The sequence below is a fragment of the Amphiura filiformis genome, chromosome 4, assembly GCF_039555335.1.
Source record: "Amphiura filiformis chromosome 4, Afil_fr2py, whole genome shotgun sequence".
Taxonomy (NCBI): domain Eukaryota; kingdom Metazoa; phylum Echinodermata; class Ophiuroidea; order Amphilepidida; family Amphiuridae; genus Amphiura; species Amphiura filiformis.
Window position 1 is genome coordinate 19848665 of NC_092631.1, and position 16622 is coordinate 19865286.

The window sequence follows — 16622 nt, forward strand, 5'->3', positions numbered from 1 at the left end:
TTGACTGCTTTGCTTCTATACCACCTTAGATATCATAATTTTTGTATACAGTATTTCTCTTTCATTCTTCCAACCTTTCTCTTCTTATGCTGTTTTCAAGTTCAGATTTTAGACATTTATTTCGATCCATTTTCGACGCATTGCATTACTTGTCGCATTTTCCTTTTATTTGTCTATCCTTTCTCTATAAAGAGCATTCGGATTATAAAACCTTTAGAACATGAATTAAACACTTTGAAATAGAATGGCTTTCTATGTGTTCCCTAGTAAAAGTGGCACAATTGTGATTTTACCCTTTCGTCGTTAACTAAACATATCTCGAGATTAAAACAAGCAAATTGAACAGAACAAACGGCATTTGAGAGCTAAGACTACGCCCTTGATGTTGATGTAACAACATGTCACAACGGTATTTTCTAATTGCCTAAGATGGCGCTTTTCACATGCACATTTTTTTTGAGACAGGCTGTATGTGTGTAAAACTGGTTCGTCTATAGGCAAGTTTTCCCTTTTAATTCCTAAAATCTTTGAAATTTTCAAGTCACGCATCCAAATGATTCTAACAGTGATTAACCTGAATTTTTTATCATCATCATATAATGAATAATTAATGAGATGAAGTTATGTTTTTCAAGGTCGTGGCGAATTTCTATGGCGCAACCAACGAATATGAAGAAATTGGAGACATCTTTTGGCCTGGTGGACGTACCGAAGCGCCTGCGGATTCACCGTTCTGTGGATATGAGAACGAGAACCCGGCGTGTAACCAAGGTGCATTTTAATTTCTAATATAGATGATTTTTTCAAGATTATTACATTAGAGGGCGGTATGAAAAAGAATAAATTGTGTAAAGGGAGTATGCCATTTCATGATCATTATTCTTAACTCGTGCAAATAAATGCATGTTAAACATGATTTTTCGATTGGTTAACAGTAAAACAGTAAATAATCATATAGCAGTACTTACATGTTTGTATTTTTTTCATGAGTATTTCAAAAGTATTAAAACTAGCGGTTAGTCATGGTCAATATTAGATGATACTATTGGTTCTATGCTGTTGTTTTCAGATAACACCTCGACGCTAGTTATTGCTGGAATAGCTGTTGCCTGTTTTCTCTGCATTCTTTTGATAGCAATACCTTTAATATATAGGTAATTCAGGTACCCCACACGAAACACCCCAACCAATCACAAACCCTCCCCCACCACACATACATACACCCGCACTCAAAACACCCCCACGCCAAACCACACACCAACCCTACTCCCACATTAGACAGACTTTAGTCAGGCACAATACTCTTATCCCTCCACGTGTTTCATACTACCAGATAGTGATTGAAATATTGCAATAAACAGGTAAGCCTGGAATTATCAAACAGCGTCAAGCTGTTGAGCAACACAATTGTGACCTGCTACCACGAATGAGCTTTAAGTCGCAAGTTAGTAGTTGCAAGACATCCTGGCCCGGCATCTTGAGTAGTATGTTCTTCGAAAATGCCCAATTTTCCCCCATTCACAAAGAATATACAGACATACTACTGGCTTGAACAGGTGCGTAAGAAACAAAGAACATCAACGCAGTAGCTAGGGGGTCTCGAAACCACCAACTTGCGACTTTATGCTCATTCGGTGGTAGCAGGTAACAATGGAATTAAGTCCAAATTGTACTGCTATCTTTTTTGAAAAGACGATAGTCACGATAGACGTCATAATGGGCTATTTCAGCTGAAATCCATACGCTTGGGCTATTCCAGCTGAAATCCATACGCCCCCTATGGAAATCATGGCCTTACCACAAGTAGTGAGAATTTTAAATAATGTAAGCTGTGAATTGCTGACCTTCATTTGAAATTTACTCCCTATGTGTGGAAGATTAAGGCCATGTCTTCCATAGGGGGTGTATGGATTTCAACTGGAATAGCACAATGACATTGAGTTTGTAGCTGAATAGCAGATCTCATGTCTTCTATAGTACTTAATGTCGTCAGCCTGCTACGCTTTTTGTCCTAGTCATTTTTTGTAAGTTTGAGAACAAAGTACAAAATATGGTTCAAACATGCATTTAAACATATTTATTCACCAATCTTTGCATAAGAACAAATGATAATGATACAAATGAAATCGAATAATCCGAAATAACTATGGTAGGCTATTACGTAACTGATGCATGCTTGAACCACATTTTGTTCTTTGTTCTCAAAATTACAAAAAATGGCCTAGGCAATTAACATAACAGGCTGACTATATCCCATTTTGTCGGTCCACGGTGATCAATTTTATTAAGACGATGAATGTGCGTAAAATCATAGAGAAATAATCAAAACAGAATAAGGTATAAATATACGTATGAATGTTTCTGTTTGTTTTTAGAAAATTGCGTCTTGATGCGGAGGCACTAAATATGTCCTGGAAGATTCGATATGGTGATTTAGTGTTCACTGATACTTTCAAATCTTCTGCTTCAAAAAGGTCCAGTCTTTCGTTGGTAATGTGTTATTTGTAGTGTCTTTTTGTAGTTTCTGATCACAGTGAAATAGTTTGCTGTTTTAATTAAAAAAATAAGCGTTTATATATCTACACATTTTTAGCAGCACCATTTAACGCTTTATAACTTTTATAAACACCATTTCAAACTCTTACTTTAACACTGTACTCAAGTTACGTATTAAATATCTACACAACACGTACGTGTTGAAGGGTTGAAAAGTGTTTATAAATGTGTTAAAAGAGGTGTTAAAATGTTCCTTAAAATTATTCTTACACTTGAGAACGTTCCGGATATCTTATTGGTTCTTACCCGTGTGATATGACACGATATCACACGGGTCAGCGCGTGTGTATCGACGCAAAACGCGTACTCGCTATTTGAACCAATCGGAGTCGCATAGCAACAACGGGACTGATCGATTTTAAGCCCTAGGTAATTCCTTGTAAAATGTAGGATTTAATTTGATTAAAATTTGTAATACTTAGGATATTTTTATTTAAATTGAAGTGTTTAAGAATGAGAATAAAGGTATTGTTTTAGTCGCTGTCGTGCATCTATCGTCTCATATAACACAGAGGACATCTTTATTTTTGGCGTAAATCAACTCGGCTTCGTCTCGTTTTGTTTTACTAAAATAATGATGTCGCCCGTGTTATATGAGACGATATATGCACTCCAGCGGCTAAAAACAATACCTTTATTCTCTAATTAATAATTACTTTTATTATTTGTGACCTGCTCCTACAAATTGAGCATAAAGTCTCCAGGGCAGTATAAAAGATAAAGCTCATTAAACATGACAAAATTATTTAGACAACAAAAAGTAATTCTTGAGGAAATAATGATTTTTGAAGACCAATGCAAGTAGCAATGCTAACATGTTTGGTAGAATTTTAAAAGGTATAAAATAAGGATTTCAAATCTGGAATATCTCAGAAAGTTACTTTGTCAAGTCAATTTGATGCTCATTTGTGAAAGCAGCTCACATTTGTAGATTGTGTTAAAAAGCAGCACAATACTGGTTGATAAAAGATGGACCTTTTCATGTTATGGTCACTTTGAGTCAATGCTTTCTAATACATGGTGTGCCAGAAAGATCAGTTCCATATATTTTGAAGTTTCGCTCGACCATGAACATGATCAATAATATCTTTTGTACAACACAAGAACCATCTTGATAATGACACAAATATCCATCGAAATACAAATGTATGTATACAATTGCTTTATTTAATCTTTATTTCATTTGTTACTAGTCAATGTCGACATTAAAAATGGAGCTAAAGTGTTAAACACAACACGTACGTGTTGAAGTGTTCAAAAGTGGTTATAAATGTGTTAAAAGAGGTGTTAAAATGTTCCTTAAAATTATTAATAATTACTTTAACAGTTATTTGTGACCTGCTCCTACAAAATGAGCATAAAGTCGCCAGGGCAGTATAAAAGATAAAGCTCATTAAACATGACAAAATTATTTAGACAACAAAAAGTAATTCTTGAGGAAATAATGATTTTTGAAGACCAATGCCAGTAGCAATGCTAACATGTTTGGTAGAATTTTAAAAGGTATAAAATAAGGATTTCAAATCTGGAATATCCCAGAAAGTTATTTTGTCAAGTCAATTCGATGCTCATTTTGTGAAAGCAGCTCACATTTGTAGATTGTGTTAAAAAGCAGCACAATACTGGTTTTACGATAAAGGATGGACCTTTTCATGTTATGGTCACTTTGATTCAATGCTCTATAATATAGGGTATCCCAGAAAGATAAATACCATGAGGTGGTTTGAAATATTTTGAAGTTTCGCTCGACCATTAAAATGATCAATAATATAATTACATGTATTTTGTACAACACAAGAACTATCTTGATGATGACAAAAATATCCATCGAAATACAAATGTATTTATACCTCGTATATGCTTTCTGTAATTTTTATTTCTTTTGTTACTAGTCAATGTCGGCGGGAAATGAAGAAAGAATGGGACAAATATTTGCTAAACTTGCCAACCTGGAGGTAACCTATTTCTTTCTCTGTAAATAATCTAACTATAATTAAAGACCGAATTAAAAAGACTAGTTTGCGTCTGACCAAAAATGCTGAACTGCGCATTTTAATTTGTTTCAATTTTTTTCAGGGACGGACTGTTGTCGTCAAGAATTTGTCAATATCTAAAGTTGATCTTACCAAAAATGTACTAAAAGAACTCAGAAACGTAAGTACTGCTTGTATAGTTTGTATAGGTAGTCGTTACTCTGGGTTTCATGTCTAGAAGGCAATCGTCATCCGTCTTTACGATTGCCTTCTAGGGATGAAACGCAGAGTAACGACTACAGTTTGTCCACTCTGAAGTACAAAGTGACAACGCTCGGGTATACAGCGCGTAAACAGTGCGCAGTGCTGCGTCTCTGCTGAGTTATGCGTGCCTTCAAAGTCGGCACAATGTGTGCGTCCGCGTCGGTACTTTGTACTTCAGGGTAGACTGACTGTACCTATATTCTGGAAGGTCTGTTCTTTGAATTTTTAAACGCCCAATGAAGTACTCTATTAAAAAGAGTCTAACTATGATTAAAAGTTATTTATTTATTTATTTATTTATTTATTTATTTATTTATTTATTTATTTATTTATTTATTTATTTATTTATTTATTTATTTATAAACAAAAGTACTGCAAAAATTAAATTTTTATGCAAGTCAGCTTTATCTACTTCTTATTTATTTATTTATTTATTTATTTATTTATTTATTTATTTATTTATTTATTTATTTATTTATTTATTTATTTATTTACAGATGCGTACATTGGAGCATGCAAATATTACACGATTCATAGGTGTCTGTGTTGACCCACCCAATGTGTGTGTTGTGGTTGAATATTGCCCTAAAGGAAGCTTACAGGTCTGTATGTTAGCCAAACATGCTGTTTACAATCCTATAGACGAATCCAACTTCACGCATTCCTACACCTCAATGGCAGCCATTAGCTGGGTCCCCGCCGGCTATATCTCACCTAAAATGTGAAATGATGCGGCCTTGGAGGGTATTTTAAACTGCATTCTATTACCCGTGTTACACGTAGACAAAATAATAATGACAGTTTACAACACAAAAGAATCTAACATCGAATTTTAAGCGGCTATATCCACCCAATTGGGCACTCACAACAACTGTTTGGTGCATGCGGGGACCCAATAATGGCCGACTAAAACCTGGCGATGACTTGGCTCGTTGGATTCGTCTATAATACGAATACTTGAATATCTCCGACTTTACAGCAATTTTGCTTGATCACACCACAAATGTTGTCCCATTGTAACCGACTTATTATGTAAGAAATGATGCAGTTTTGACAGTTGAACATTGGTCCATTCAACATTCAAACAATGAACATTGGGCGTATCGAGCTGTATCGTCAGGTCATTACATAGCGAGTTCATTCATTTGATTCAAATTAGCTGCACAAACCACTTTGGGCGCCGCCATGGAAGTACATAAAAGGTTTGTGTGCTTGCGACCAAATTGAGGCAACTCAAACACATCCCTGGTACCACTTTCTCAACTGGTGCGCTTACACAATACTTTAATGTAGTCACTTATTGATACTCGCCTGCTGTGTAAAGCGTTAATATGCTGTCGGGTCAGTCACCAATTTAATGGCTGAACCCGTTTGTTTGAAACATTGGTACCATTATTGTGAATATCTTGTTGGCAAATCAATTTGCCATCAAAGGAACAATGCGTCACGTAATATATATCTTTGTTTAAATAACTTCCTTGCTTCTGCATGTTTGAATATTGGCGAGGGGTGGCTGTGCTGGGGCTACCTGTTTGTAAGATTTACACTATTTCTTGTTTTTTCACACTTCTGTTTAAAATCTGTTAATCTTCCACGCTGTTTAAATAAACATCTCAAAAAAAGTAACTAACCCCCTTAATTATCGACCATTATTCAAAAACGGGTGATTGTATTACAAATTTGTAAAATGCGTTGGAAGCAGAATTTATTTCTGCACATTTTGACACCTCATTTGTAGCAATTGACTAAATATTGACGTCACATCGTACATTTAAATCAATGTAGCTCAAGATTTGAAAGTTGCAGTAAATTATATTGATTTTGCATTTGTGTGAATTTTGTGTAATGAAAGGAAATCTGTGCAATGACATCTGAGTGTTTTTGTATTGTAAAAATGTGTATTTAAGTGCAACGTTCAAATCTGGACCTCACTACATTAAATTGACCGGTGTTTTATTGTTTTCTGCGCTATCGTTTCAAATGAGGTGTCAAAATGCGCAGAAATAAATTCTGCTTCCAACGCATTTTACAGATTTGTAATACAATAAACCCTCTTTGAATAATGGCCATTATTTAAGGGGGGTTAGTTACTTCTTTTGAGATGTTTACCTGTATATATGCCAAAACATATGGAACAAAATGTATTTATCCGCATGTAGTGTTTAATACACGGAATAATATGTTATCCGCAGCGATTTCTGTTCTCAAAAATCGATATAGCTGTCTTAATTTTCAATGTTGACAGTGGTCGATCTTTGACATTGCATGTGATATAATTTGATTCAGTGATGGGCAAAATCAATGTAATTGCGCGTTACTTTATCCAGAATTATTGATAATAATCGTGCCAACTGTAATTATTATTTGCTTGTTATTTTAATGATTTCTAGGACGTTCTTCAAAATGATTCATTTAAGCTGGATTGGTCATTTAAGCATTCACTGATGATTGACATGGCAAAGGTAAGAACATTAAAGACACGAAGACGAAGAAAATAAAGAACAAGAACAAGAATAATACGGAGATAAGGACGAGGAGAAAGAGGGTGACGAAGAAACTTCGAAGGACGAGAAAAAGTATGTGGTGGATGATGAAGAAGCTTTGAAGAGGAAGTTTCGGAGAAGAAGAAGAAACTTCAAAGAAAATGAAACGAAAAATATGAAGAAAAGAAGACGGAGGAGGAGGAACAGGAGAAGGAGCAGAAGTAGAAAAAGAAGAAAGGAGAAAAAGACAAAAGAATGAGGATGAGAAGCAGAATAGTATAAGAAGTAGAAGAAGCAAGAAGGAGAATGAGGAAAAGAAGAATTATAAACAAGAATAATAAGAAGGGAATAACAAATTATACAATATTTTTATTCAATATTTTTGTGAATATGACAATTAATTTAGAATTGGCAAAGACCTTTATAATAAATAATAAATACATTTTGGACTTATAGAGCGCCTTTCTCCAGATCTTAGAGGACTCAAAGCGCTGTAATTTCGCTGCAATGGTGAATCATCACAATCAGATCGCATCAACTAGGTTGCTGCCGAACGGCGCACACCTATCCGCATTTAGATTGTAACATCCACCAATTATCTGTGCAGCTCCCCAAATTCCATTGGGTGAAGGAAGTTTTTGATAACCAAACAACTAATCACCGATTTTTGCGATACAGGAGGAAACCGGAGATCCCGGAGAAAACCTGCGAGAGCGAGCATGGAATCGGGATAAACCAAGTGCACATGAGTCCTTGGGCCCCTGCCGGGGATTGAACCTGGGACCTCAGTGGTGCAAAGCGAGGGAACTACCGCTGCGCTAACTCGCCCTTGTATACTAAAAATATCGCTAATTCAAGCATAAGGAAGGTTCCTTTGTTTAGTTATACTTACTTTTATAGTGCGGTTCAAATAACGTCCCATGTTGTTATAAACAATGCTTGAATAGATATCTTTTAATAAATGTTGCAGGGTCTTCATTACATACACGGCAGTGTCTTAGGTTTGCATGGTCGTCTGAGTTCATCAAACTGTACCATAGACAGCAGATTTGTACTCAAACTTACAGATTTTGGACTTCATGAATTCAACAGATCGGCTAAACAAGAAGAAGATAAGAAGACCATGAATAAAGACAGTAATGATACTTACATATTTGTATATCTATTTAAGGAATCGGATAGCAACGTTTGCACAGTATTTTTGTTGGGTCTGAGAGCACATCAGTCATATCGAATTGCATTCTGAATATGAGGAATGTCCTTCTGATATCAAATAATTTCGATTTGGAGAAATTTGCGACATAATACAAATTTAAAGGCAAATAAAATTTGATATCTTAATACTAATAACGGCGTGTCCGTCCGTCCGTCCGCGCGCTATCGCGTTCTCGCGGTTCGCGTTCACGCGGTACACTATCGCATGCTCGCGGTGCGCTATCGCGGAGTATCAACGGGAGTGTGCGCGGAGTACAGTGCGCGCATCGGAAAAGCATTACAGTGTGACTAACAGGGGCATCTCATCGGACCAATAATTATAGGCCTTATTTTCAACACATATTTCAATACCGAACACATGCACACACCAAATGTGTGCATATAGGCCTATTTCAGCAGAACATGACTATTTCCGGAATCCTCCAGAATGGTTAACATAAAAAATTATCCGTTGTGGTAAGGCCTATATGTATAACCGTTTTTGCGTTCACGTTTCTCGCGATTGAGTTCATTACTTTAGTAACGGCGTGGCCTATATCCACGTCCAGATACTAATTTCGGTTTCTCTAAATGTGGTAACACGGCAGGGCTTGGAAGAGGGTTTCCAGATTATGGGTAGGCCTACCGAACTACCGAAGTAAGCATCACACCTATAAAACAAACAGAGTTGATTAAGTTGTGTCAAGTTGGGTCTTGATCATTGAGAGACGCATTTCATAGTAGTTTAAAAAGTCAGGGCAGGTATATGGGTAACGGGTTTGGGTAATTAGAAATAGGCCTATCACGAGGAGCTCCCGACCCGAGAACCGCGAAATCTAGTTTGATATATTTTTGATCTTGAAGCTTTATAAATCTAATGACATGTACTTAAAGTGTATGTTGTGGATACTATTCATCCCAGCTACATGCACTTTCAGATCATCATTAGATTTATAGGCCTACAATTTACTTCGAGGACTGTTTAATTTCAAAAATATCAATTAAATCATTTGCCATAAAATGTGTATTATATCGCGAATTTCAATTATTTGATTTCAGGAGGATATTCCTCGTGTTCAAAATGCAATTCGCTATGTCTGATGTGCTCTCAGGGCCCACAAAAAAATACGTGAAAACGTCGCTATCCGAGACCTATTATAAAGGAGAATCCAAGGATGGTAAGGGATGCCAGTCCTATAAGTTCCAGCCTCTGGACTCATTTTCTAAAGATTAGTGAATTAATATTATAAGAAATACACTGCAGTTAAAACTAGAATTACATGATATACACACTGCGCGTGCGTACATCCCACGTCATGTGATTGCGCAATCACCCCAAGTGATATATAGGCACACTTTCTTTGGCCGCGCCAGCGAAAGAACCGTGACTACTAGTCGCTGACCTAGTGCTTGGAATGCGCGGGGTCTCGGATTCATTCAAATGCCGACGGGTCTAAACACATTCTTTGTTTGTTTTCTTTAACCCTCCCTTCTTCCCTTCCAGTCGCCAAAAAGTCCTTGGGGCGTTGGAGTTATGAAGACGTAAATTGGCGTCCAAATAATTACAATATATGCTTATTACACAAATTACTGGATATAACGCACGTAATATTTACATATTATGTTATCTTTTTCAGAATTGTTGTGGCAAGCACCAGAAATACTCCGTAATGCTGTTGTAGAGTCATCACGAGAAAGCGATGTTTACAGCGCGGGAATAGTTATTTACGAAATAATTACCAGAAATGAGCCTTTTGAAAGTGAACGACTGGATATCGGAACCGAAGGTATATGACATTCGCAGAATAAGTAGTACAGTTGCAGTGAACCGATGGCGAAAGACGACTTTTTAGAACCTTTATGACGCAATAAGGATCAGACAGGGTCAATTGTAGGTCTACACACGACTATTATTAATACTTATGTTTGGAAAGAATATTTAGATTTTCTTTTCACAAACATTAATTCTTTTACCGAATAATCTAATACTAATGGTTTTAAAACTTTTCACATCTAATCGCTAACTTTATGGAATACGATATCGGTCAAATCCAACGGTTTGTGTGTGGGTGTAGGGGAGGGGTGTCAGTAGCGTAGCTAACGGGGGACACCTAAAATGGGAACAGAGAAGTGGAATGGGGACGAGTAGAAGGGGAGAAAAGGAGAAAGAGAAGTGAAACGGGGAGGAGAGGGAGAAAGAGAAGGGAAAGGAGAAGGGAAAGGGAGGAAGGGGAGGGGAAAGAAAAGGGAAGGGAGAAGAGGAGAGTATAAATAGGGACGATACTGACGTTTGCCCCGTCCCCGGACTGAAAATGCTGGCTACGCGCCTGAGGGGTATGTGTTTTGCCGTATACACTAGTTAAACAATGTATCCAGTCAAGTTATCAGCCACAAATATTTTCTTTCAAATCAAGATTATTTTTATAGTGCATTGTCGCTATATTCACATTAAACTATCTCATGCAATTTCATAATGTCACAGCTATTATTGAGAAGTTGAAATCTGGTGGAAGAAACCCGATCCGTCCTCACATCGCAGAAATAGATGACGAGAACAAGGAACTACACGCACTTATGTGTCGATGCTGGGCCGAAAAACCGGATGACAGACCTAGCGCAAAAGCGCTATTAACCAACCTGCGCAAACTCAGCAAGTAAGAGTTTAAGTAAATATTGTTTTCGGTGAATATCCTGTGTTGTAGACCAGAGGTGTCGTAAACAATGAGCAATCGGTACACAAACTATTGTTTGGTGCCAAAAATTGAAACAGGAAAAGGTATGGCTCTTAGTTGACGGTATTGTGCAAAAGGTATCGCCTATAATACCCATATTAAGTCGTGTTCACATGGTCGGGCATAAATAAATAAAAATGTTGGTATTTATACAGCGCCTTTCACATGTGAACATGTACCAAAGCGCTTTACATTTATTCCGCCGTCGTTAGAATATGTCAGCTGCCATACAATGCCTAAGGCATGCTGATACCTTTGGGCGGCGCTCAATGGACAGTATTCATAACAGCTCCCCATTTCACACCTGGGTGGAGAGGAGTAATCGAGATAAAGTGCCTTACTCAAGGGCACAACACGATGGCGTCGCCGGGGCTCGAACCCGCAACCTTCCGATTATGAATCGTAGCCCGTTCCGCTCGGCCACCGTGCTCTCATAAGTCACTTATTACCGGTAATAAGTGACTTTTTACCGGTAAAGTTAATAAACGATGTACACATCGATGTGACGTCAAATAACGACATCTCAGGTCTGCCTGCAAAGGCTTATTACTATTAGATTCACCGAAAAGGTCAATTGCACAGCATTTGCCCTTCTTGTAGTTTTCTCGGAGTAAACTGCTATTGAAGTCTCACATTATTTTATTTTGTTGGAGCAACAGTTGTTCAAAGGATGATGAAGGAAAATACTGAAACCATTCTAGCGACATAAATTGTGGGAAATATTTCTTCATACAATAGGAATGGATTATGATAGTCAATAACATAACCATCGTTGCCAACTTTTAAGGACATACCAGTGTCTCAATATTAGACATGTTTTATTGTCTTTCTTTCAACAGAGGCTCTAACAGTGAAAATATTCTTGATAATTTGCTAACAAGAATGGAGCAATATGCCAATAATCTAGAATCACTGGTGGAGGAAAGAACTGCGGCGTTTTTAGAAGAGAAAAAGAGGTCAGAAACACTTCTGTATGAAGTGTTACCCAAGTAAGTTAAATTTTTATTATGCTATAGGCCTATTACTGATCAAGTAAAAATTTAGAACTAGAAATCTGATAGCAGATTTGTTATCAAACGTAGGGAAATATGAATAGCGTGTAAATTGGTAAAATAGTGATACACAATAATTTCCAAATGAACAAAACAGCTGCTTCAGATAGAAAATGTTATATTTAAAAGGACCATACATTCAATACATTAACACAATTAGTACATACGTTACGTACTTGCCTGATTAGCATAATGTGCAAAAAAAGCCCAAGTTAATATGAAAGCGTGATTCTTGCCATAAGAGCACAATGTAACGCAAATATGAGTAGTAGGTAAATAGCAATAGTAGCACAAAGGAGCATAAGTTGATGTAAAAATGTGATTCTTTCGATAAGAGCACAGAATAGCATAATGCTGAGAGTAGCAAGCGATTTTAAGATCACAGAATAGCACAATGTAGTGCGAATGTACTGATTTAGAAGTAGTTAGGTAAATAGCAATAATAGCACAGAGGAGCACATGTTAATGTGAAAGCAAATTATCTGTAGTGTACATCACCATTCACGAGATCTATCGGGGTGCGCTATTCGCGCTATTTTGCGTTTTTGAACTTGGGTCCATTCTGATTGCAAACTGTCTTACCACTGAAGTGCTATTCACGCGATTATGCTATTTTGCCATTTAAATTAGTACTTTAAAAGAAGTGGCGCTATTCGCTAGATTTTGCGTTTTTGGTGGTTGGTTGATAGATTTATCCGGGGTGCGCTTTTCGCGCTATTTTGCATTTATATGTAACGGATCATTCTATAGACATAGAAAGTAAATTCATACCTCAAATGTACCCAGCAAACACAAAACGTTTTGGACATCATTCGCAAATGGTTAGAAAAGGTTGCCAAAAAACGCTTAAATGTCGGGTTATATAAAGGCATATAAAGGGTATAACATTCAAAAACATTTGTAAATAACCTACTGCAAATATTCTAACATAATGTTATTTAAGTGTTGACAAAATATTTGGCAAAAAATGTTTGCAAAAAATATTGTCGTAGTGTGTTTTCATACCAACCGTTTTAAAACGTTTTCTTGACCTTTATATAACCCGACATTTAATGTTATTAAAATGTTTTTATCTAAACCAAAACCCAAACTATAACCTGTTTAAAACGTTTTAAAAACGTTTTTGTGTTTGCTGGGTAGCTATAATAATTTGATCTCATAATCACAGAACAGTAGCAGACCAACTGAAGCGTGGTAATGCCGTAGACCCAGAGACCTTTGAAATGGTGACGATATTCTTCAGTGATATTGTTGGCTTCACGTCACTATCTGCTGCCAGTACTCCAATGCAGGTCATTGTTTAAGGTTTTTGCACAATTTTGTATAAAAAAGCTGAACTGATCTTTTGTGGCACCACTTTTATTAATATTTTCACTTTAGTTTACTTTTTCGACGAACAAAATAATCACACATTTTAGGCACAATTCGGGGTTTTGCCACCAAAAAAATTTTCTGGTGCCGATAAGCTGCTTTCAGTCAGCTATTGTGTGAAAATGATGACCTTCTGGTCACAAATGTATTCTAGATTTAGAATTGAATAGGCCTAGTGGTATATACTACATGGGAAGAATTTGATCGCTTAGCGGGAGCGCGTTCGCAGTCGGATGTTATGGCTCTGATGCATGGCTTGACAACTTTGGATGACGTCACACTAGTAAATGACGTCAAAGGTGTTTTTCTCGACCCCCTGGTGGTTTTGGGTATGAGAAGGTTGTCCCAAACTGGAAAGTCCAGTCCAGTGTCTCTGTTCATCTACAAGTGTGACGTCATTCATGGTTGCCAGGCCATAAATCATTAGATCCATGACATCTGAAAGCGGTTGAAGTTGGTATTGTGAAAGCGCTCCCGGTAAGCAATAAAATTTTACATGAAGGCGCTGGAACTGACAATAGCCATAATATCAAAGAAAAGCAACACTGACCGCTAATCTGCAATTATCAATGAAATTAACGCAATTATGAACTAAACGTTGCAATTATGAAACTTTCAAAATGTTCTATGAAAATAGCGCAATTATCAAACACATTTTGAAATTAGCGCAATTATGAACTAAACGTTGCAATTATGAAACTTTCAAAATGCTTAATGAAAATAGCGCAATTATGGTAATAACTTGTTGAAATTAGCGCAATTATCAACCATATTGAAATTAGCGCAATTATGAATTAAACGTTGCAATTATGAAAGTTATGATATTAGCACAATTATTGCGCTAAATTGCACTATTTGATAATAGCAGTTCTAATAGCAATATTTGATAATAGCAGTACTAATATTGCAATTATGTGTACAAACAAATGACAAAATAGCGCAATTGCAATTAACATAAGAAAGAGCGCTATTATCGCTATTGTCACTTATAGCGCCTTTCTCAAATTTTAAGTAGTGTTGAAGTTCTTCTATTCTAGATTTGTTCTCATTTTACTATTAACGATGTTGAGGTGAACGCTCAACCGGTGTTGCATGGGATCTTAGCTTTTAGTGGATTGTATGTATAAAGTTTGTTATATTTTTCCTCTCTTCTCAGGTCGTGGCTTTACTTAACGACTTATACACATGTTTCGATAGCATTATAGGCAATTTCGACGTATATAAGGTACAGAATGATATACCTTAAATTACCTAAAAGGAATAGTTGAAGATATACATTGAAAACAGGACATACGTACTTCCACAAATATTGTTCAATCTGAATACGTTGTATACCTCAAGGGTCGATATTAGGTCTCTTTAAAGTATTATTCATTGCATGTAGAAGAATAGTTTAATAATACAGTCCTGAAATTCTTACCCTACACCGTGAGCATATATATAAATACAGAGGATGATTTAAGGAAGCCCCATCATGCACTGTAAAAGTGTTATCACTAGAGTTTCAACTGCCACTTTACTTTTCAAATTCCATTGAACTCTGTACAAAAGATGTTGTTTTAGAATTGTGTGTGTGTCATTATTACTTGGTCGATTTCAGATCTAAAGTGATGTATGCATAAAGGATAATTCACAGGTTTAGTAGATAACATAACATGTGAAATCGACCAGCTTTTTGAAGGTGTTTTTATTGTAAATATATCTGTCCAAATTGAAATTTAACCATGCACGTCTATGCAGTGGCCGGGCAGTGGTGTCATGTTCACTCACACAGCTGTGCTAACCGCAAGACTTGCTGGGTAGTGCTTAAATCATCCTCTGATATAAGTACATGCCGTTATTTAACTCGTTGAACTTTGTAAAGCAATTGGGACGCAGTCCATGATGTTGGGCGAAATTGTACTGCCACATTACAATTTACAAAACCCGCAAAATCATTCTAATTCTAATTTAATTCGTCTTTACCTATAGGTTGAAACCATTGGCGATGCCTACATGGTTGTTTCAGGATTGCCTATACCCAATGGCTCAATACACGCCAGGGAGATAGCTGGCATGTCCTTAGAATTACTCAAAGCTGTCGACAGGTTTACAATTAGACATGTTCCAGACAGGAAACTTCAACTGCGAGCCGGTGTACACTCTGGTAAGTGTAAACTGTAGTAAACGATTTTGGAAGCTCTTGGAGTTTCGGGAAAAGGTTAAAGGGCATTTGGACCTTAACCACTGCCGAAATACAACATAATAAGTGTAGGACCTAATTGGTCTCTTCCTAAAAGCATAATACCTACTGCTGCATACTGTAGTTTAATGTAGAGCCCCTTTATTTATTATAACAACAGTACAACAATACAGGTTTGTACTCCTGATGTTTGTGAAACGGAATATTGAACGAATGGGTGACCTGAATTTTGGGATCAACACACTTTACTGACTTATAATTTACGTCACACATACCAAATGCATCTTACACATGCAAGAATATTATTCTATATGGCTTAAGGGTATACGAGGTATTGTTGGTCGAAGCAGCCAAAATAATTTTCATTATCTGAATCAATATATTATTGAAAAATAACACTTTGGTATTTTGCAAAAGTTCATTCTACCAATCATATACTTTGAAAACACGATGATATGCTTTGGAGGGACTACCAGCTCTTGGGAATGTGAATGAATATACATTCCATGGTGTCAACACAGCTAAACTCTATCCCGGAGATAGTCAGAAAGTGCTCAACTGTAAAACAGGAGCGTAATAGCAAAAAAGTTGTTATTTTTAAAAATATAAGTGTGAACACTAGCCATATCAGTTTTTGAACTACAGAAGTTTATAGATGATGTGACTTCTGACGTCAATGCCTGACAGTATGCGCACGCATCATCACAATTTCCATTGTTTTTTGCCTGGCAGTATGCGCGCGCATCATATTTTGTTCAGGGCTCGTGTTTTTAACACTCCCGCCACATCACAATAAGACTATTAAACAGTGTAGT

At 36.7% G+C, this 16622-nt stretch overlaps 1 protein-coding gene across 1 annotated transcript in view; it reads left to right on the top strand.

The window, feature by feature from the left end:
• The window catches only part of LOC140150661 (atrial natriuretic peptide receptor 1-like), a 90775-nt gene that overhangs the window by 71595 nt on the left and 2558 nt on the right, over nucleotides 1–16622 (top strand). Inside the window, exons 6-19 of the mRNA XM_072172729.1 lie at nucleotides 636–771; nucleotides 1070–1154; nucleotides 2376–2490; nucleotides 4449–4511; nucleotides 4633–4710; nucleotides 5291–5395; nucleotides 7184–7255; nucleotides 8247–8412; nucleotides 10108–10257; nucleotides 10953–11124; nucleotides 12042–12191; nucleotides 13423–13546; nucleotides 14782–14850; nucleotides 15597–15771. Of these exons, the coding sequence (XP_072028830.1) occupies nucleotides 636–771; nucleotides 1070–1154; nucleotides 2376–2490; nucleotides 4449–4511; nucleotides 4633–4710; nucleotides 5291–5395; nucleotides 7184–7255; nucleotides 8247–8412; nucleotides 10108–10257; nucleotides 10953–11124; nucleotides 12042–12191; nucleotides 13423–13546; nucleotides 14782–14850; nucleotides 15597–15771 (1660 nt within the window). The remainder of the gene's footprint in view (nucleotides 1–635; nucleotides 772–1069; nucleotides 1155–2375; nucleotides 2491–4448; nucleotides 4512–4632; nucleotides 4711–5290; nucleotides 5396–7183; nucleotides 7256–8246; nucleotides 8413–10107; nucleotides 10258–10952; nucleotides 11125–12041; nucleotides 12192–13422; nucleotides 13547–14781; nucleotides 14851–15596; nucleotides 15772–16622) is intronic.